Source organism: Myotis daubentonii, chromosome Y (assembly GCF_963259705.1).
Source record: "Myotis daubentonii chromosome Y, mMyoDau2.1, whole genome shotgun sequence".
NCBI lineage: Eukaryota > Metazoa > Chordata > Mammalia > Chiroptera > Vespertilionidae > Myotis > Myotis daubentonii.
In genome coordinates this window covers 11,674,615-11,698,126 of record NC_081862.1, presented here as the reverse complement: position 1 = coordinate 11,698,126, position 23,512 = coordinate 11,674,615, and the positions used below count along the sequence as shown (strand labels likewise).

General features: G+C 44.5%; 1 protein-coding gene across 1 annotated transcript; it reads right to left on the bottom strand.

Annotated features, from left to right (window-relative positions):
• Positions 1–261: 261 nt before the first annotated feature.
• On the bottom strand, positions 262–3,216 carry LOC132225516 (melanoma antigen preferentially expressed in tumors-like). The gene is made up of 3 exons (XM_059680614.1): positions 2,906–3,216; positions 1,915–2,520; positions 262–817 (listed from the first exon to the last, which is right to left on the bottom strand). Exons 1-3 carry the CDS (start codon positions 3,202–3,204, stop codon positions 262–264), a joined length of 1,461 nt encoding a protein of 486 aa, XP_059536597.1. The 5' UTR covers positions 3,205–3,216.
• Between the last annotated feature and the right edge of the window lie 20,296 nt (positions 3,217–23,512).

Below are 23,512 nucleotides of genomic sequence, written 5' to 3'. Positions count from 1 at the left end.
AGAAATGTAATTCCCGCATCTACCACCCAAGCCTCAATTCCTCCCCCTGAGAGATTCAGGTGCATATTTCTAACTCCTTAGGACAAATCTCCCCAAAGAAACCATCCAGTCCCCTGTGAGCATTTCCCCCCAACCCGGAGTAGCTGTCTGAAACTGGCTGCTGTGTTCCTGTACGGTACACTTATGTCTGGGCTTCAGTGCCCAAGTGCCCAGAGTAAAGCCTATGAGATGTGCACCCATCTAGACACTCAAGCAACAGGATCACAGAATGGGAGTTGGGTCATGGAAGGTTCTACAGCCACAGTGAGGACAGGGGTAAGCACAGAGCCAGACCATGCCAGGACAACCCAACTCCTGCAGCATATGCTTTAGCACAACATGCATCTGGGCAAGTCGGCCCAGGTTGATGTTGCTGCTAGTTTCCTCATAACTCTCCATGGGCGCCGCATAAATCACGCAACTCAGCTTGCTCAGCCCGACAACGTGGCGAAGCAGGTCCTCCAGGACGGTCATGGAGATGGGGTTTTCACAGAAACTTAGGGTTGTGAGCTGGGAGCAGTGGCTCAGGGCTGGCAGGATGTCCAGGAACTGGTGGTCCATGATCCCACACTCATCCAAGTCCAGGTCCTGGAGAGTGGGGGAGGCTCTCTCTAAAAGAAATTGGAGTGACCGAGAACTGATAATGGTCAGGTTGAGCCCACTGAAACTCAGGCTTTTCAGCTGGCTGACATTCAGATGCTGGGAGAGATGTCTAAAGTCTCTTTCGAAAAGCAGGCAGTTAGTGATGGACAGGGTCTCCAAGGGGCTCTTCAGGCACCTGGGGAGACATAGAGCAGTTACATGTGGGAGATGGACCTGGTGAGCAGAGGCAGGTGAGGATAATGCAGGCCTTCAGGGTAAAGAGGCCCATGTCACCAAAGCCTACAGTGTTCCGGATGATGATCAAACCCAGGATGTTGCACAGTGAAAAGTGACATTCAAGTCCGAGCAAATTTGAGTGGCATCTTTCTCCATCTGTTATCTGCTCCGTGATGGATTCAACTGGATGAAACCTCACACACTCCATTTACTCATCCGTCAAGTGGAGCACATCATACCCTCCAGCCCAAACACACAGGTGTTGTGAACATAAAGGTGGGAGGAGCTCAGAAAGGAGCCTGCCCCAGGGTCTGAAGCAGGAGGCAACCAGTGCATTTTAGTATTGGAGACATGTCCTGAACTGCCTGCAACTCGGGTTTCCTTCCAGCCACAGCCTAGACCCCTGTCACCACCATCTCTTAGCCCAATGAGGCCTCTGGCAGATGTGCAGAAAGGGCTAACCTGGGCACAGTCAGGCAACATCCAGCGAGGGCTGCCACCCTCCAGGAACTTAGATCACTGCATTGTCTACAAACCACCTATCCCATTTCGTAATGCCTCCCTCCTGAATCCTGCATTTGCCACGCATTCCGTTTGCGAGAGCCTATGGCAACCCTTGGAAGACAGGTGACTGAGGCAGGTTTGGACTGAAAGGCTGCCATGGCCAAATCTCTAAGTGCGGAACTTAACCCATGAAACCTCACCTCTGATTGGCTTTCCCCTTGTCATTGCAATCCTCACTTGGTTCTATTGCATCATTTTCCCTTCAACACCACTTACAAGGATGCCCAAAGCTACCATCCCCTGGCCCGAATTCCTAGCAAGGAGTCCCTTTAGTAGCCTCTGTCCTAGTGCATACGTCCTACCTTTATCTGGGGGGTTATGTCACAACATGCAAGGTGACAGAGCAGTGAACAAGACACTGACTGTGTGGCCCGTCTAGTGGCTCAGGCACTCTAGCACTGCTGAGGGACGGCACACAGGAGAGCCCGTCACTGTGCACTGAAATGGAAAGGGACTCGCTCTGGTTGGCAGGGAAAGCTCGCCACCCCTCACCTGAAGATCTCATCCAGGTGGCCTCTGAGAATGGAGATATCATCCAAATTGACCTCCTGGAGGTGGGGCAGGTTGAGGAATTGAGAGGTGACCAGACCAACACACTGCTCCTCCTGCTCCAAGGTGGTGTGAGAAGACGTGAAGACGTGGGAGAGCAGGAACCGGCACAGATTGCCCATCTGGCCCAGGTAAGGAGCGAACTTCCTCAGAGTGGACAGCTTCCAGGTACAGTTTACCTCCAAATCCTGGACAGAGACCAGCTGCACCATATCCAGGATTTTAGTGTTTTGCTTCGACATCGGAAAAACCTTCAGCTTCTTACAGCAAAGGTGCAGCAAACCTCTCCTCTCGCTGACTTTCTTAATCAGGTAGCTGAGGGACTCATCAAGGACACCTTTCTTGAGGCAAAGGTCTATTAACACCTCCACGGGGGCCAAGGGTGGATTTGGCCTGGCCGTTAAGCTGTGCACTTTCCTCCTATTCCTCATGGGCTGCAGGGCCTCAGGCTCCAGCAGTGAGCACACATGGGCTCTGGTTCCTGCCCACACCATCCAGAACTCCAAATGAACTCTCTTCTGTAAATTAAGCACCTGCAGTTTACATCTCCTGTGGAGAAAATAGGAGATATGCTGGGATGCATTAAGATAACAATGAGTAAGACCATGAGCTAGGCATCTGGGCAGCAGGGCCAGACATCGCACTGGACTTTGACTCCATGCCCCAGGAATCAACTGCTCCTGGTGCTACTGGGATCCTTCATGGTCCCCATTCCTGGTACCTTTAGGTGCCACCAGGAAGGAGTAGGCTCGTGTCCCTTCGGTCACCCTTGGCAATTTCATCAGCCGTATATATCCGAAGCCTGTTCCCAGAATGACCCTAGGAGTGGCTCCAAGGCCTGCCTCAGCTCTCCCTTTAGCCCTGCCCACTCCCAGATCCCAGCTGTAACTGCTCAGATCCCCAGGGTGCGACCAGGCTTCTGAATCCCCCATACCTGGGTCGAGGGTCCTGGGCAAGCATGGCATCGAGTCCTTCGAGCACAGCCTGCAAGATATCCTGGTAAGACTGCTGATGGTTCATCAGGGCCCCCAGAGGGAGGCAGCGGAAGGGCCAAGCCTGCACCATGGCCTTCAGGACTCTGCTGTGCTTCCCAGTGAAGGCTGTGATGAAAAGAGGTGGGAAGAGCTCCATAGGAAGCCACTCCAGAGCAGTGATGGCCAAGGCTTCATCCCGCAGCAGGCTCTGACATGCCAGTTCCAGGAGTCTGCGTGGAGCTGGGAGGCTCATCCCCATGAAGCTGCTATGAAAGAGATCCTGGGAGACAGCCGGGAGCAAGGCATCTTGTCAGGCTGAGCATGAGCAACCCCGGTCCTTCTCCCTTCAGAGGGACCAGCTGAGGGCCAAAGGCACTGCTCTGGCAACAACTGGAGCACCCCCAATTTACCCCAACTCCGTTTTCTGCTTAGGGTTGCAAAGCCACTCAGCCCTGCCTCTACTCTGCCACTGGAAGGACAAGAACCAGGCACCAAGGAGGGGTGAGATGACCACTGGACCCCTCCCGCATCTACCCACTGGCTAGCTGCAATTCTGCTGTGCAGTGAGGACTGGGAAACCAGAGAGATGATCCCACCCTTTCCAGGGAAAACATTTCTGAGGATCACTGAAGGACTGAAAACACCTGGAGTAGGGAGCAGCCCGTGGCCCAGGACTGCCTCTTGCTAAGTTCCAGGAAATAAAATAGATGGGGAAGATTAAGGAACACCCACACAATGGGTACCATTGAGGCCTTTGACACATTTTTTTTTATTGCTTAAAGTATTACAAAGGGTATTACATATGTATCCATTTTATCCCCCCGCCCTAGACAGTCCCCTAGCCTCCCCTATCCCCCAGTGTCTTATGTCCATTGGTTATGCTTATATGCATGCATACAAGTCCTTTAGTTGATCTCTTACCCCCCTACCTCCTGCCCCCCAACCATCCCTGGCCTTCCCGCTGCAGTTTGACAATCTGTTTGAGGCAGCTCTACCTCTGTATCTATTATTGTTCAAAAGTTTATAATGGTCTCTATTGTCCATGAATGAGTGAGATCATGTGGTATTTTTCCTTTATTGACTGGCTTATTTCACTTAGCATAATGCTCTCCAGTTCCATCCATGCCGTTGCAAATGGTAAGAGTTCCTTCCTTTTTACAGCAGCATAGTATTCCATCGTGTAGATGTACCACAGTTTTCTAATCCATTCATCTACTGATGGGCACTTAGGCTGTTTCCAGATCTTAGCTATGGTGAATTGTGCTGCTATGAACATAGGGGTGCATACATCCTTTCTGATTGGTGTTTCTGGTTTCTTGGGTTATGTTATATTCCTAGAAGTGGGATCACAGGGTCAAATGGAAGTTCCATTTTCAGTTTTTTAAGGAAACTCCATAGTGTCTTCCATAGTGGCTGCACCAGTCTGCATTCCCACCAGCAGTGAACAAGTGTTCCTTTTTCTCCACATCCTCTCCAGCACTTGTCGTTTGTTGATTTGTTGATGATAGCCAGTCTGACAGGTGTGAGATGGTACCTCATTGCTGTTTTGATTTGCATCTCTCGGATGATTAGTGACTTTGAGCATGTTTTCATATGTCTCTTGGCTTTCTGAATGTCCTCTTTTGAAAGGTGTCTATTTAGGTCCTTTGCCCATTTTTTGATTGGATTGTTTATCTTTCTTTTGTTAAGTTGTATGAGTTCCCTATGAATTTTGGAGATTAGGCCCTTATCAGATATTTCATTGGCAAATATGTTTTCCCACACAGTGGATTTTCTCGTTGTTTTGTTGATGGTTTCTTTTGCTGTGCAGAAGCTTTTTATTTTGATGTAGTCCCATTTGTTCATTTTTTCTTTAGTTTCAAGTGCCCTAGGAGCTGTATCAGTGAAGAAATTGCTTCGGCATATGTCTGAGATTTTGTTGCCTTTGGATTCTTCTAGAATTTTTATGGTTTCCCGTCATACATTTAAGTCCTTTATCCATTTTGAGTTTATTTTTCTGTATGGTGTAAGTTGGTGGTCTAGTTTCATTTTCTTGCATATATCTGTCCAATTTTCCCAGCACCATTTATTGAAGAGACTATCTTGGCTCCATTGTATGTTCTTGCCTCCTTTGTCAAATATTAATTGAGCATATTGGTTCGGGCCGATTTCTGGGGTCTCCATTCTATTCCATTGATCTATATGCCTATTCTTGTGCCAGTACGAGGCAGTTTTGAGAACAGTGGCTTTGTAATACAACTTGATATCTGGTAGTGAGATCCCACCTACTTTGTTCTTTTTCAGGATTGCTGCAGCTATTCAGGGTCTTTTTTTATTCCAGATGAATTTTTGGAGAGTTCGTTCTAGATCTCTGAAGTATGCCGTTGGTATTTTAATGGGAAGTGCGTTGAATTTATAGTTTGCTTTGGGTAGTATGGACATTTTAATGATGTTGATTCTACCAATCCATGAACACGGTATGTTCTTCCATCTGTTTATGTCTTCCTCTATATCTTTTTTCATCGTCCTGTAGTTTTCTGAGTCGAGGTCTTTTACCTCTTTAGTTAAGTTTATTCCTAGGTAGCTTAATTTTTTTGGTGCAATGGTAAACGGGATTGTTTTTATAATCTCTCTTTCTGAAAGTTCACTATTGGTGTATAGAAATGCCTCAGATTTCTTGGGGTTAATTTTGTATCCTGCTACATTGCCAAATCCATTTATTAAGTCTAGTAGCTTTTTGATGCAATCTCTAGGGTTTTGTATGTATAATATCATGTCGTCTGCAAATAAGGACAGTTTTACTTCCTCTTTTCCAATTTGGATGCCTTTTATTTCTTCTTCTTGCTGCATTGCAATGGCTAACACTTCCAGTACTATGTTGAACAGGAGTGGTGAGAGGGGGCATCCCTGTCTTGTTCCTGTTCTTAGGGGAAATGGTGTTAGTGTTTGACCATTGAGTATGATGTTGGCTGTGGGCCTGTCATATATGGCTTTTATTATGTTGAGGTATGATCCTTCTACTCCCACCTTGCTGAGAGTTTTTATCAAAAATGGGTGTTGAATTTAGTCAAATGCTTTTTCTGCATCAATTGATATGACCATGTGGTTTTTTTTCTTTCAATTTGTTTATGTGATGTATCGCATTTATTGATTTGCGGATATTGTACCATCCTTGCATCCCTGGGATAAATCCTACTTGGTCATGGTGTATGATCTTTCTGATGTACTGCTGGATCCTATTTGCTAAGATTTTGTTGAGGATTTTGGCATCTATGTTCATGAGGGATATTGGCCTGTAATTCTCTTTCATTGTGTTGTCTTTACCTGGTTTTGGTATTAGGGTGATGCTGGCTTCCTAGAATGAGCTTGGAAGTGTTCCTTCCTCTTGAATTTTTTGTAGTAGTCTGAGGAGGATAACTTTTAGTTCTTCCTTGAAAGTTTGGTAAAACTCCCCTGTGAAGCCGTCTGGTCCTGGGCTTTTGTTTGCTGGAAGCTTTTTGATGACTGCTTCAATTTCTTCCATAGTTATTGGCCAGTTGAGATTTTTAGATTCTTCCTGATTGAGTTTTGTAATGTTGTATTTTTCTAGGAATTTGTCCATTTCCTCCATGTTGTCTAGTTTGTTGGAGTAGAGCTGTCCATAGTATTTTTTTAACAATCATTTGTATTTCTGTGGGGTCTGTTGTTATTTCGCCTCTATTGTTTCTGATTTTATTTATTTGGGTCCTCTCTCTCTGCTTCTTGGTGAGTCTGGCTAGAGGTTTGTCAATATTGTTTATCCTTTCAAAGAACCAGCTCTTGGTTTCGTTGATTTTCTGTATTGTTTTTTTGGTCTCTATGTCATTTATTTCTGCTCTAATCTTTATTATCTCCTTCCTTCTGCTCACTCTGGGGTTTTCTTGTTGCTCTCTTTCTAATTCTTTGAGTTGTAGAGTTAGATGATTTACTACCATTTTTTCTTGTTTTTTGAGATAGGCCTGTAGAGCTATAAACTTCCCTCTCAGGACTGCTTTCATTGTGTCCCATAGGTTTTGGATTGTTGTGTTTTCATTGTCATTAGTTTCCAGGATGTTTTTAATTTCTTCTTTGATCTCATTGGTAACCCAATCAATATTTAATAGCATGCTATTCAGCTTCCAGGTGTTTGAGTATTTTGGGTTGTTTTTATTGTAGTTTATTTCTAGTATTATGCCATCGTGGTCTGCGAAGATGCTTTTTATGATTTCAATCTTCTTGAATTTGGGGATACTTTGCTTGTGACCCAATATGTGGTCTATTTTTGAAGATGTCCCCCGAGCACCTGAGAAGAACGTATATTCCCTGGCTTGGGGTGAAGTGTTCTGAAGATGTCTATTAAGTCCATCTGATCTAGTGAGTCATTTAAGATTGCTGTATCTTTGCTGATTGTTTGTCTATAGGACTTATCCAGTGCTTTCAATGGTGTATTAAAGTCCCCTACTATGATTGTATTGTTGTCGATCTCTCCTTTGATATCTTCCAGGATTTTTTTTTATGAATTTGGGTGCTCCTACATTGGGTTCATATATGTTTACCAGGGTTATATCTTCTTGTTGTATCGATCCCTTTAGTATTATGAAGTGGCCTTCCTTATCTCTTGTTAAGGCCTTCACTTTGAGGTCTATTTTGTCCGATATAAGTATTGCTAGCCCAGCTTTCTTTTCCTTTCCATTTGCCTGAAAGATATTTTTCCATCCTTTCACTTTCTGTCTGTGTGAGTCCCTTCGAATGAGGTGGGTTTCTTGTAGACAGCAGATGTATGGGTCATGCTTTTTTATCCATTCAGCCACTCGATGTCTTTTGGTTGGAGCATTTAGTCCGTTTACGTTTAAAGTTATTATTGAAAGGTACTTGTTTGTAGCCATTTCTTTTTTTGTGTGTGTGTGGCTGTTTTCTTTCTGAGCTTTTTATTTCTTCTTTTTATACCAGTCCCTTTAGCATTCCTTGCATTGCTGGCTTGGTGGTGACAAACTCCCTTAGCCTTTTTTTTGTCTGTGAAGCTTCTTATTTCCCCTTCAAGTTTGAATGATAGCCTTGCTGTATAGAGTATTCTTGGATTCAGTCCTTTGCTTTGCATCACTTTGTAAATTTCAGTCCATTCTTTTCTGGCCTGATGTGTTTCTGTTGAGAAATCATTTGACAATCTAATGGGAGATCCCTTGTATGTAACTTTCCGTCTCTCTCTTGCAGCCTGTAAGATTCTCTCTTTGTCCTGAACATTTGCCATGGTGATTATGATGTGTCTTGGTGTGGGTCTTTTCGGGTTCACCTTGTTTGGGACTCTCTGGGCTTGTGTGACTTTTTTCTTCCCCACCGCAGGAAATTTTTCTGATATTATTTCTTCAAGTAGGTTTTCTAATCCTTGTTCATCCTTCTGTTGTTCTGGTACTCCTATTATTCGTATGTTGTTTCGTTTCATGTTGTCCCAAAGCTCCCTTAGGCTCTCCTCCTGTCTTTTAATTTTTTTCTCCAATTGCAGTACATTTTGGGTGTGTTTTGCTTCCTTGTCTTCTAATTCACTAATTCGGTCCTCCGCTTCTCCTAGTCTACTGTTGATACTTTCAATGGAGTTTTTCATTGCAGCTATATCACTCTTCATTTCTTCTTGGGTCTTACTTAAGTTGTTGATTTTTTCATCTGTTTCTTCTAGCTTTTTCCATATGTTATCGATTTTTTATCTATTTCTTCTAGCTTCTTCCATATGTTATCGATTTTTTCATCTGTTTCTTCTAGCTTCTTCCATATGTTATCGATTTTTTCATCTGTTTCTTCTTGCTTCTTGAAGAGGTTGTCGATTTTTTCCTCCATCCGGTTTATGCACTCTAGGACCCTTATTCTGAATTCTTTATCGGTCATGTTGCATGCCTCTGTATTATTTAGCTGCTTTTCTGGAGAGTCCTCCTTCTCTTTCCTTTGGGGTTTTTTTGTCTACCCATGTTTGATCTCACTGACATATCTAGATGTTGAGTCGTTCCGTGGTTGCTCCCTGGGTGGCAGTGACTCCTTGGTCTGTGGTTGCTCTTCCGGCGGTTGCGGTAGCTCCTGCTCTTCAGTTGGCAGCAGCTCCTCTGGTGGGTGCTGTTCACAGCTGTGGTGGCTCTTCTGGCTGGTGGGGCGAGGTTTCACGTACAGCTGCTGTTCCTCAGCAGAGGATGTGGTGCTCAGGAGTTTGCTGTTGCTTGGATCTGCTGCATTGATTTAAAGGCACAAAATACAACACAACAAGGCACCACGTACCATGCACTATACACAAATATATTCACGATATTAATAACCCCAAATAAAGGTGACCACCTGAATTAAGAGAATTAGGGTATAAAGAAGAAGGAAGAGAAAAAGATAAAAGAAAAAAAAGAAAAGAAAAGTAGGGACCAAAAAAAGGAGTGCAAAAATGAAATCGGGAAAAAGCAGAGGGGAAAATAAAAGCGAGAAAAGAAAAGAAAAAAAAAAGCGAAAAGAGAGAATGAAGTGGAAGAAGGGAAGAGACTTTTTATATGAGGAGAATACTCCTATAGAACAGCCATTAATCCCAACAAATTCCAGCAACAGCTCCCTGGATATGGATGCAGACTAGAATCAACCAATAATATAACAATGAAAATAGAATGGAGAACACTAATCCCAAAATAAAATAAAGAGAAAATAAAATGGCACTATAAAAAATGGTAAAATGGTAGCAGTAATAATACTGGTTAAAAAATAAGAAGGTGGTAATTAAAAGGGTAAAATCAGGTGATGGAAAAAGAAAAAAAAAGAACAGAAAAAAAATTAAAAAAAATTGATTTCTTAGTTAAAATTGAAAAAAGAAAAAAAAATGCAGTAGTGAAGGTCCTTCGGTTCTTCTATTCTTCAGTGTGGCTCGCCTTAGACCTTCCAGGTATTCAGGAGAGTGTTGAGTTTCCCTGTGATATACTGTTCCTCTGTGTTGTGAACCACAGTCCTTATTTTAAAGCAGGTCGCATTTATTTCCCAGACTGCCTTATTTTGTGTTTAGCAAAGAGTCAGTTTGTGGGTCAGCCTCTGGGTGGCAGTGTTCTGGGGTTGTCCTCTGAGGCTATAGGGCCTCTCTTTCCAGTGGAAGTTCACTGCCCAGAGCTGACTGCGTAATAGTTTGTTACTGGCACTATGTTGTTGCTGGGATTGAAAATCCCTCTATAGGCCAGACCCTGTTAACTCCCAGGGACTGATAAGGTTATTCTAATCCTTGATCTCGTACAGGGTGGAATCTGGGTGTGGCTGTGCTCCTTGCCTGGGGGCCGGGGAGAGGAGTCTCATTCTCTGGAGAGAATGGCTGCGCCAGTCTTGGGCTCAGGGGTGTCTCAGCACTCAATTCGCTGCCACCTCTCCCGGCTCCCCTTCTCTCCCCAGTCTCTCCCCAGATTCCACTCCTCTGCACACTCTCCCTCTCTTCAGCACAGGTGAGTGTCTGTATCCGAAATGTCCCATGAACAGGATTCAGTGAAAACAGACAAACAAACGCCGGCCGCGGAAACGGGGAAGGCTTGGTTTCTGTAAGCTTCTTCTCTTACCGGGACTGTATGGTCAGGTCAGCTCTTCAGGCTGCCCCCTTTAGGCTCAGTCCTCCACGGTCACAGAACCCAGCTCTCAATTTCCCTGGTGGCGCCAGGAATCCCGCAGTTCTCCTTTCCCCCGTCAGGGGCTGTGCCTGTCCCAGGGGACGCGGCTGTCTGCCACGCGGTCTCCCTCTGACTCTCTGGGCTCAGAGGTCTGGCAAACTTTCCTGCCCAAATCCCTGGTTTTTTTTACCTTTCCAGGGGAGTTCTGCTCTTCCCGGCTGCAAACCCTCTCACCAGCTGAGCAATTTTGCCAATTCGGTGTGGGTGTTACTAGTTTCAGCTGCTCATTCCATTTGCTCAGGGACACGACCTGGGACACATCTGCCTATATTGCCGCCATCTTGGTTCTCCTTTGACACATTTTAAATGAGGCATATAAAAGCAGCACAAACGTTTTCTGAAGCATGGGGGAGCTGGAGGTGAGAAAAATAACCGTTAATTCCAACATGTACATTTTACTGGGTGTCCCTTCTATGAATATTAGAATGACCATTTTATCTATGACAACAGAGGGCTCACATGTCACAACTAAGGCTCCTCTCAATAAGAGACTGCAAAGCCTGGTCAGTGTTGCTCACTGCGTTAAGCATCCTCTCGTGCCCCCACAAATGTCACTTGAGGGCTACATTCCTAGCCCCCGTAGGGTGTGGGCAGGAGCCAGCTGATAGATGTTTCTCACATCAATGTTTCTCTCTCTCTCTCTCCGCCCACTCCCTTCCTCTCTTTCTAAACATCAATTGGCTGTTATGAAAGACATTCATTAATACCTGTTTTCACACACACAGCCCGGCCTCTAAAAAACTACAAAAAGGATTTTGCCACTTTGGCCTACAATAGGCTCCTTAGCAATACTCGACTTTCAGACACCGGGAAAACTTGCCCTGTGAACCTCTATGAATGGCAAACATCAAAACAGAAATCAAAACATTTTGGTTTAAGGCACACCTGCATCCAGAGGCAAAGGCAAATTCTGCTCATTTGTAAGGAAAAAAGGACAAATCTCTGGGTTCTGGCTTGCAGGACCTTGGGGACCACCTTAAGCTCCTGACTCACCAGAGCGGCGTGGTGCAGGGAGCCCTGTGCTCAGACCTGGACATTGACTCTCACGCTCTAGCTTCTGTTCCCTCCTCGGCCTCCTCAGAAGCCATTATACCCCGTCTGACCACACCTTCCTTTTGAGGTCCTAGCTGAAATGGCTACTTCCACCTGAGAGCAAAACCTTAGTCCTGGATCTCCAGGCATTTAACCATGATGGGGTTTTGCACTCTCCACACCTCCAACTGAACCCTAGGTCCATTCATGAAAGGAAAAGAAAAGGAAACCAGCCTGGAAGTAGACTTAATGGGGGTGTTGGGGCCACATAAAAATTCCCTAATGTTCCCATTAACACCCCTTTAGAGAGACAGTGGTATCATCTCCAGAGAAAAAGAATTTCAATGCAACAGTATTGAGTACCAAACAGTCCCTGAGACCTGAGGTTACTTACAATTGCAAACCCCTTGCCCATTCAAAGAGGAACAGAGGGATAGTTGGTCTTCCATATTTTGAGGAGCAAGCCTTCCCCAGAGCAGGTCAGGCCAAAATCACATCTAGGGATTGATCAGGAGAAGGGAGGGGCTGCACGTTTGGAATGGGACCTAGGGAATTACCCAGGACAAGGTGAACATTGGGGAAACTCAGAGACACTGACTGCATCAAATTAAGAACTTAAAAGGCTAGCAGTGAAGAAGGAAACTGGGTGAATCCCTTAAACCCAAGCTGATGGGGAGTATAGGCAGGGGATTCTGTCACCCTCCCTCTGTGGAGGTAAAGGGCATTTCCTCTCAGAAAAACCAGATCAGCTCAGCAACCTGGCTTGAGAAAATTAAATGTGAAAACGTGGGTTGTGGAGAGGCCAGAGGAGGGGTGTGGCAGCTGAATCTGGGATTTGACATACACTTTTGAAAGCCACTGAGGGCTCAGAGTCGTGGGCTCTTGGGAATCTCGGAGGCACAGAGAAAAATAAATGTGGGCAAAAAGACCTGTGTATCCTTACCAAGGAGCTGCTACAGAGGGCATTCTCTTTAGCGCAGGCATCCTCTTCCACATCCCAACCTTACACAGGCAGCAGCTTAGTCCCAGCCAAGTTCCAGGGGCCGGGGCCCTAAACAAGACTGCCAAAGTCTGTAGAAATAACTAATGTTTGCTCAACCCCAAGGAAAAAATCCATGCAAATTTGGCTTCAAAAATCTCCTTTTGGGCACAGGCCTAAAACTCTTACTCAGATTGTGAGGGAAGATGTCCTCTCTCAGGACAAAGCACAGTGCACAGATACACCTTCCCCTTCAGAAGATTTGAAGCTGTACTTGGCATGTAAGGATCTGCCATAGTTTGGGATATCCCCATGCTGTACTGAGTCACACATTGGATCTTATGAAATCGAGGGAGACACAGACAGAGAGAGAGCTACAGAGCGCGGGGAGGGGGAGAGGGGGGGCAAAGAGAGAGAGAGACAGAGGCAGAGAGGAGCAAATTTTCTGTAGGCTCTTCTGTACGCCCTGCATTGTGATGCCCAAACAACTTTCATATTCCAGGCAGAGGGACCACGTAACAGATTACCACAGTGGTGTTGACCTGAAAATTGCAGACTGGCTGATGAGGCTTCTGGAAGAGGTTCAAACTGTAATGAGGTCAGCAGTTGAGTCTAGACTTGGTATCATGGGCTTAAAGCCTGAGTGGTGCCACCTGGGGGGTGAGATTTTCTCTTTAACACAAACATTACATGCACTGGCAGAAACTGGAAAATTGTAGGAGCCCAAGCTCAGGAAACTTCTATGAGATCCCAGTGTCCTGGAGATACAAGGAGGCAGGAGGGACCACTTAGAATGACCTAGAAACAAAGTCTGAGTGAACATGCCTTCTTCACGAGCAAGAAATACTCCTCTATCCACCCCCTCCCCCCAATACGGGGCCTGCTTTCCCAGGGCATGTGCTGTGGCACTGGGGGCAGGAGAACTTCCTGCCCAGTATTGGACAGGCTGTGCCGACTCCCAGCACCCACACATGAATTTGGGGGATGTTTTCACCACATCCTGGTCACCTGCCACCTGCTCTCATCATGGCCCTCACTTATGTACAGGACACAGTAGCCTCTGAGCAGATGAGTAGGGCCGTCCTCTGCAACCGCCTTCTCCAGTCACAAAATCCCTACTGCGATCCCAGGTCATCTGCCCTTGTGACCGCTTTTTAAGGAAGGGTGTCCTTAGAATGTGCTCCAAGTCTGGGACCCTCTTTATGCATCCGTGGAATATCATTCAGCCCATCAGGAACCTGATGCTGGGGACACCCACTGATAACAGAAATCAGGAGTTCTCCCCAATTCTTCTGAGCTGTTTTGGAGAACGTGACAAGCTACAGTGTACAGAAAGAAAATCAACATCCCAGGTGCCTTTCTGGATCCAAAGAGGCACCAGAGAGGCAGGCGGATGCCCTTCCAGGGTTCCAGAGCAAGCCCTGCCTCTTTGGGATTTCAGAGACCCTGGGGACCAGTCCCCATGCATTGGCTTTCCCATCGTCCACTCTCTTAACCCAGCCTTTGAGCAGACACCCTTCCAGCTGGCTTCTTTCCCTCTGCAGTCAGACCTCTTCCTACCCTGACTTATTTTGTCCTCTGTGCCTTTTTCAAACTCACAAGTCTCTGCTGGCATGACCTGACTTGCCTGTCCCCAACAAGACCTGGTTGCACTTCAGACCCAATGACATCTAGACCTAAACAAGGGATTGCCTCTCTTTCTTTATCCCCCATGAGAACATGCCTCACATCCAGGACATGCCTGGGTCTAGCCCTTGAATGCCAAGGACGCTGTTGGAGGGCTGGCAGGAGGCACTGGCACAGAGTGGACATGTTCTCAGGGATGTCCACGGGACGGCTGATCCTGGCCCGCCAAAGACAGACTCCTCTCCTCTCTCACTTTAATCCTTGATTTACTCAAGAACATTTACTGAGTGCCTAAGGTGCAATCACTGCTATTCCGGGTGATCTGCAGGGACACCTCCTGGGAATGTCATGGTCTTCCTCAGAGTATCTCTGAGGCACGAACCCTCACCTGACAGAGTAGACAAACGAAAAAACAAAACAACTGGGCTGGAAAATGAGTAAATCACAGGGTGGTCTTGCTCTGCACTGTAGAGCACAACTCACATAATGGTACCTCCAGCTCATACCCTGCCCAGCAATCCTAATAACCATAGGAAAAGTTGTTATTTTTCAATGGCCATTACAAATTTTTATCACAACATTAAAAACTGTTAGAAACATACAATACATGCAAATAAATAAAGTAGTAAAATCACTATTTAGCACCTTGTGATTTTAAATGTTTGAGCATTAGAAAACTGACATGCACCTTTGTAAACTATTTCAAGAGTAGTTTAAAAATGGCTTGCGGGTCTTCTGCTCATACAACTTTCCACACAGAGTGAGAGTCTTTTCCATGCCTTGGTCAACTGTCACATTGCTTTCTAGGTTTGGATAAGCTTCCAAGGTCCCATCCTTCCTGCTGCCTACGTGGGCACCTGTCTCTGGGAGAGTTCCTTTAGTGTGAAGCTCTTTGGCCTCATGGCTTGCCCTGGGACCTCTCCATCCTTTTTTTAGTCATAACCATGTTGCTCATTTACACTCCTCTGGGAGCTGGCCATTGTGAACCTGAAGCTGGGTCAGAGTCATGATGATGAGTAAAAGTAATTCCTCATGTTTGGCAGAATTTAAGAAATTACGGAAGCACTTCACTTTCCAAGTCTCATTACTTCTCTCTCCAGACAAGAGACCTTGGCCGGGGCCATCAACTGACTACCTTCTCCATATGCAGTAACTGAGGCCTGAATTGGTTGCCTGCACTCGTATCTCTGAGTGAGTCATGGGATGGTGACCCAAGAACAAGGTCCTGGTTCCTGATGTAAGGCTCCCATGGCCATCACCTGGGCCAGCCTGATGGGAGTGTGCCTAGAGAAGTCACCGGAGAATGGGAACATGCCACTCTATGTGTGGCAGCGGTGGTCACCATCAGGGTCATGTGCAGACAGCAGGAGTGCCCATTTAGGTGACAATCACCCGCCACAATCCAGGTGCTCGGCAGGTCCGTGCTCAGCCCTGGTGTAGGGACCCGGTCAGGTCTTCAGGAGGATGGGGGAGGTGATGGTGTGATATTCCCAGGGAGAAAAAGGAATGATCTGCAAGTATGTAAATCATCTGATGAGGTGTCACGCACAAGATCTGGGTAGCAGTTATGCATGGAGGCCCCTCCCACAGCCGAGGTAGAGGAAAAGGAAGGGTGGGAACCCAGCTCAGCGCTGGGGCCACAGGAGGCATAGCTCCAGGGTGTCTCCCTCTTGGCCTGAGCTCCGCTATGCCCCACCGCCTCATCCTCTGCACAGGTGGATTATACTAAGGGGGGCACCTTCTGGCAGCCCAGGGCTGACAATTCTCTCTGCCTCAAATTACCCTGCAGTTATGGCCTTGACCTCTCCTCTCAGGATCCTGGGACCAGTATGTCCTGAAATAGCCACTCTCAATGTGGCTGAGACACTAGTAACACAAGAGGTTACCACCAGGTGACCTTAGTACGAGCAGCATCTGTGTGAGGCCTGATACTCGCAATGCATGAGGGCGAGGCCTCTCCATCCCCAATCTCTAGCTCCCAGGTGTCCCTGACCTCCTTGGGCTGTAGCCAGGGGACAGGTTGGGCACTACTGTTACTTTGTTTCAAGAACCATCCCTTACCCTAAGTGGTGCAAGCTCAGGGGAAGAGTCCAAAACTTACCTGACACCAAACACCAGTTAAGTCAGTCTGTGGGCTCTCATGCCAGCCCTGCTCCAAGCAGAGTTGCCTGACCATGGGGTCCCTAACACACTACAGCTTCTTGTCTCGCGCTCGCTCTCTTTTACCCCATGAAAAGGCAGGAGAACAAATGATTTTAGGGGGACATGACCTGAGAATACAATGGCTGCTCCTGTTTCTGGTCCCCCAGGAGGGGACTGAGGATGCAGACCCCAACTATTTCCCTGATGATGAGAATGGAAGAGGCGCAGGGCTTCTCTAGACACCTAAGGCAGCTCCAGTAACCAGCTCACCTGAAGATTTCTTCCATCCATGCTGGTTCAGCTCAGAACGGCCTCACGCCCTCCAGTGCTTGGTTACCCTGGTGGACCATGGTCTCAGTCACCTGTGTCAACCTAGGTCAGAGAAAGAACCAAATGGTCCCCAAACAAGGAAATAGCAGTTAATGCACGTACATAGGAAGCCATGGGCTCCTGTGAAAATCTTTGAGAACACCGTGGAGGAATCTGAAAACTGGAGATGTGCCCTGGCTGGTTGGGCACACTAGTATCCAACCAAGGGCTGAACGACCCAGCAGAAGATAGTCGGGCTTCCTCCTTTCCATCTGCAGACCTCTGGTCACTGCACTGCACCAATCCAGCACACAAGTCCCCTGAGCCTGCTGTAAGGCACAACATACTGGCATCCAGTCCCCACAGCAGCGTCGCTCCAGCACAAGGACCCCCTGAGCCGAGTGCCCCAGTAGATGATACTTGGGCACTTTTGTAAGCAGGCATTGGGCATCCAATTCCAACTATGGTAGCTCATCCCCCAAAGCAGAAAATGTGACTTCTACCTACACGGGCCAGAGGCACAGCACAATCACTCTGATCCAGTGTGTGGGCCCCACAAGCACACACCCCTTGCACACAGCTCCTGGGCCCTTCTGTGTGCGATCACTGGGCATGTGCCTTTCCAACCAAGGGTGCATGGCTCCCTCAGTAGTATCCACGGCACTGCCCCACATCCGCGCCGGGTTTCCTACCTCAGGACAGTCTGTTGCTGGATCCTAAACTCCTTCGTGATTCAGAGAGGGAAATCACTTTGGCCAGAATCCCACTGCCTCAACCACAAACTACGAGATACCTGCCTCCGCACACTCATGGGCACTGGGCCCACAAGGTGAGTTTCAGAGTCATGCTAATCCAGCAACCGTCACACCACACCAGCTAAAGTCACAGTTCCTGAGCCGCAGGCCCCATGACTCCTTAATCCCAGGCAATGGTCTTTGGGAACAAACAGTGAGCACATACCAAGTAGACTTCAGACAACCTTTTCCACAAGAGCCGGAGCAATAATCACATCCAAAACACCTTGCAAAACAATGCTGGGTGTTAGTCACATTGCTAACCCATGATAACACTTCATTCACAAATAAGACACTAACAATCCAGATCCAACTACCTCAAGAGAATCCAAATAGCTCAAGAAGGGAGCTCCACTAGATTACCTACCGCAGAAGACCTGAGAGATCACACCAGTAGAAACACACCGAAAAGAACCTGGGTAGCAAAGCAGTTGAACCTAGCACACAGATACAATGCAAATATTACAACAATACATAGGGAGACAAAAAAGCAATCCCCAAAGGAATGAATAAAGTGCAATCAACAGAAAAGGAGTTAAATGAAATGGAGGCAACTAACAGGTCAGATTAAGAAAGTTTAAAATGCAAGAAGAGAGCCTATGGGAGCTTTGGGATAACACCCAACAAAACAACATCCGCATCATAGGGATACCAGAAGGAGAAGAAGTGAAGCAAGGAATAGAAAACATGTTGGAAGGGATAATAACAGAAAACTTCCCTGATATTAGCCAGAAAAAACTATGCAAGTGCAAGAACCACATAGAGTCCCAAACAAGATGAACCCAAAAAGACCAACACCAAGCCCCATTATAATTAAACATCAATACCAAAGTAAGAATCATAAAGGCTGTCAGAGAGAGACAGAGAAAGTTACCTACAAGGGATCTTCCATTAGAATATCAACTGATTTCTCAACAGAAACACACCAGGCCAGAATGGGATGGAATAAAATATACAAAGTGATGTGAAACAAGGGACTGAATACATACCCAGCAAGTCTACCATTCAAAATTGAAGATGGAATCTGGAGACTCACTGACAAAAAAGGGCTAAGAGAGTTTATTGGCACCAAGCAAGCAATGCAAGTGAAAAGGACTGCTGTACAAAGGGCTGCTGTACAAAGAAGAAACAGAAAGGCAAGATGAAACAAAAATAAAAGAATAAAAATAATGACAAACAAGTACATATCAATAACAACATTAAATGTAAATGGATTAAATGCTCTAATCAAAAGACACAAGGTAGGTGAATGGATAAGAAAACATGACCCATATATTTGCAGTCTGTAAGAGACCCACCTCGGTGCAAAGGATTCACACAGACTGATAGTGAAGGGATAGAAAATAAAAGTGTTTCAGGTACATGGAAATGAGACAAAAGCTGGGATGGCAATACTTATATCTGACAAAACAGAACTCAAAGTGAAGGCCATAACAAGAGATAAGGAAGGCCACTGCATAATACTAAAGGGGGCAATTCAACAAAAAGATATAACTCTGGTAAGCATATATGCACCCAATACAGGAGCACCCAAATACATAAAATACACACTTCTGGAAGGTATTAAGGTACCGATAGCAAGATAGTCATAGTCAGGGACTTTAATCCCCCATTGACACTACTGGATAAATTCTCTAAACAAAAAACCTCCAAAGAAACAGCAACCCTAATTGACTCTCAGTTCAAATGGACTTGACATCTTCAGAACATTTCATCCCAAAGCTACTGGATATACATTTTTCTCCAGTGCACAGGGGACATTTTCAAAAACAGACTACAAATTAGGACACGGGCAACATCTCTTCAAATTCAAGAGCATAGAAATCATAATAAGCATCTTCTCAGGTCACAATGGCATAAATCTGGAAATCCACAGCAATAAAAACAATGAAAAAATCAAACACTTGGAGGCTAAATAGCATGCTATTAAACAATGGTTGGGTTACCAAAGAGATCAAAGAAGAAACGAAAAGCATCCTGGAAACAAATGACAATGAAAACACACAATCCAAAATCTATGGGACACAATGAAAGCAGTCCAGAGAGGGAAGTTCATAGCTCTAAAGGCCTACCTCCAAAAACGAGAAAAAATGGAAATGAAGTGTCTAACCTTGCCACTTAATCAATTAGAAAGAGAGCAAGAAGAAATACCCAAAGTCCTCAGAAAGAAGTAGATAATAAAGATCAGAGCAGAAAGGAACAACAAAGAGACCAAAAAAATAAAAAATATCAATGAAACCAAGAGCTGGTCTTTGAAAGGATACACAACAATCATGAACCGCTAGCCAGGCTCAACAAGAAACAAAGAGAGATGACCCAAATAAACAAAATTATAAATGAAAGAGGTGAAGTAACAAATGACCCCACAGATATACAAAGGATTGTAAAAAATTACAACAAACAACTCTACTCTAGCAAAATGGACAACCTGTGTAGCTGGACATTTGTAAACAAGGATCTGAAGTCCTGCCAAGAAGAAGTGAATGTTCTATTAGGAGCACAGCGGGAATTGCAAGCGAGCCACGCTGGGTCAACATTGCACACAATCTTGAGTTCCAAGAACATTTACCTCCCTGAGAAAGGCTCAGATTAAACAGTTGTAGGTGTAGAACAGAAAGGAGGGCACACCTACAAGTTGTCCTTAATATGCTATTGTAATAATATAGAACAAATATAGATTTGTAATAATATAGAACAAATATAATAATATAGATTTAATTGATTAACTGCGGATGCACTGACCTTGTACCAAACGCCAATAAAAATAGGGGTGAGAATGGAAAGTTTGCTCCATGACTGAGCGAGCTGTAGCCCTCTGTCCGGCATCAATCATCCTGTGTGCTCGTCTTACCTCTGCGTCTTTGGTTCATTAAACATCCCTCAATACTTGGCGCCGGAACAGGGACCTTAAGGTGAGTACAGGGAATGCACAAGACAGAAAGGGAAGACATCCACAATGGTTTATGCAAAACCTTTGGCAAGCCAGGCAGCTCAATGGGGAACTCCCCAACTGCAGAGTTTCAATATATGACTCTGCTGCATTCAGTGCTTTAAAGCACTGGGGTTATTCTGTCTCAAGACACTTTTAGGGAATTAGCTAGAGAAATAAAAAGGCATTGTTATTGGTTTGAGTCGACAGGCAGAAATAGGTAAATCTAAAGGTTTGGAAACAGATTGTTTATGCACTACATCACGCCCATCAGAATGGAGATCCTATAGGAAAGGAAGTTTGGTCCTTGTGTACTTTGATTACTATGGCTCTTAAATCTTTGCAGTCAAAATCAGATTATAAGGCCACTCCAGTTAAAGTTACTAGCTCTCCTTCTCACTCTGCTTGTGAAACTGATAAAGACATGCCTAATAGACCATTATCTTCTTTGCCTCATGAAAATATTACGGACCAAAAAAGGAAAGATTTTGAACGGAAGTTGAAGGGATATGAAGATATAGAAGAGACTGATAAAGAGGGCATCCAGGATTTGTCAGAAAGTGAAACTAGTAGCACTGATTCTAGTTCTAGTGAACAGGAGAGATTAAAAAAGAAAAGCAATACGAGGGATGACGAACAAGAGTTATTAAAAGATTTGCTGATTCATATAAGGGCTTTATTATGTGCTATCCCACTGCCTCATGTTAAACCCACTAATAAGTTACAGTAATTAATCAAAAATGCTTTTCCAGTTCAACAGCCACTGTCGGAGGAGCCCGGAGTAACTCCCACGGCTCCTCCTCCAGACTCACCACATTATTCATTGGGGCACAGAGGCAGTTCCAGCTGCCCTTGCCTACTGAAATAAACAAAATATTATTCGATTTAGAACCTGGAGATGAGATTGTTCCTCCCACATGGAGAAGAGATGATGATTTCCTTGCATTTCTGATACAGTGGCAGCAAATGCCACAGGACCTGCAACAATATCCCCAATATACAAATGGTTATGTTAATGTGGCTCATTGTCCTCATGAATTTAAATTGCTCAAAATTTTAAAAGAATCAATTAACTCTTATGGCATGCATTCTCCCTTTGTGATGGGATTACTTACTAGTTATGTATGCCTCAGAATTTTTGCTAATTCCCCTAGATTGGGAAGCTTTGGCCAAAACTCTACTGGATCCAGGAATATATTTACAATTTAAAACATAGTGGAGAGGGGAAGCAGACTTTATGGCTAGAGAAAATGCAGCAAAACAGCCTCCAGGACCAACATTTCAGGAATTAACTGGGTCTGGACAGGATGGGCGATTGCAAGCACAGGCATCTTTTTCAGATTTGCATATCACTCAGATAAAATTATGTTGTTTAAGAGCTTGGCAGAGAGTGGATACACCTGGAAAGGCACCTCCCGCTTTTACTAAAATTGCTCAACAAGCGGGGAGCCTTACACTGACTTTCTGTCAAGATTAACAACAGCTGTTAACAAGGCTATCTCTCAGGAAGAGGCACAAAGATTGTTTCTTCACTATTCCTTTACAACCTCAAGACTATCAGAAATTTGCATTTACTGCCGCAGCGTTCAATCAGGCTCACCCCACTCAACGGTATCAATAGAACGTCTTACCACAAGAAATGTTCAACAGCCCTACTGTATGTAAGGCATATGTGCATCAACCTTTAAAAATAGTCAAAAAAGTTTTCCTAATACTCTAATTTATCATTACATAAATGATATTTTAATAGCTTCTGAAATTCAATCACAATTACAGGAGATCTACCAATACCTCCTTGAAAATTTCTAAGACTAGAGATTAGAAGTAGCCCCAGAAAAGGAACAATGGCAGGAGTCATGGAAATATCTGGGTCAAAAATTAACAGATGTCTCCATTATTCCACAGAAGGTTCAAATTAGAAGAGACAGTTTAAAGACTCTGAACGATTTTCAGAAGTTATTAGGAGACATTAATTAGTTGAGACCCAGCCTTGGTATATCTACTTATCAATTGACTAATTTATTTCAAATACTAAAGGGGCCATCTGAATTAAATAGCCCACGTGTTTTAATGTTTTAATCCCTGATGCAGAAAAATAATTAACTTGGATAGAACAGCATATTCCACAAACACAATTAAATAGAATTTTTCCACAGACAATTTTAAATTAGTGATTTTCCACACTGAGCATTCTCCTACAGGGTTACTTGTTCAAGATAGTAATGTTATTGAATAGATTTTCTTGCCTCATAAATCACAGAAAAAATACAGACTTATATTCAAACAATTTGCCAAATTATTTACAAGGGAAGATTAAGATTAAGACCATTATGTGGTTTAGATCCAGAAGAAATTATAGTACCTTTTACTGTCAAAAAAATTCAAAAATTGTTTCAAATATGCAACAGTTAGCAAACTGATTGTGCTCATTTTTTAGAGAAAATACATAATCATTATCCTACAAAAAAAAGGTTACAATTTCTTAGGAAATCTCAATGAATATGGCCTCATCATATTATAGCTAACGAACCAATTCAAGGCCCTATTGTTTATACCAATGCTAACAAGTTAGGGATAGCTCGGGTTTTCATTTTCAACAGCTAACGAAGGTAATTCACTCTCCATACACTTCAGTACAATGCGCAGAACTATTTGCCATTGCTTTATTACTACAACATTTTCCTCAGGCTGTAAATATTGTCACTGATTCTCAATATGCAGTAATTACTCACTTACTAAAAGCTTTTGCAGTAATGGGAATACCTCAAAATATTAAGACTGATAATGGTTTTGCATATCTATCTACCAAATGTCAAACATTTTTTTCAATTTCATCATATCACTCACATCACTGGCATCCCTTGTAACAATACAGGACCAGCTATTATTGAAAGACAAATTCACACCGTAAAGGAAATGCTCAAAGAACAAAAAGAGGGAGAATCCCCTAAATGAAGACTATTAACTGCTCTATTTACTTTAATTTTTTTAAATCAAGATGAGACTGACAGGACTGCTGCTCAGCGACATTGGGAAAAGGAGGATTCACAAGAATTCAATCAACCTGTGTTTTATCATAATGAGTCCTCTCAGTCGTGGGATCCTGCATGGATCCTACGATG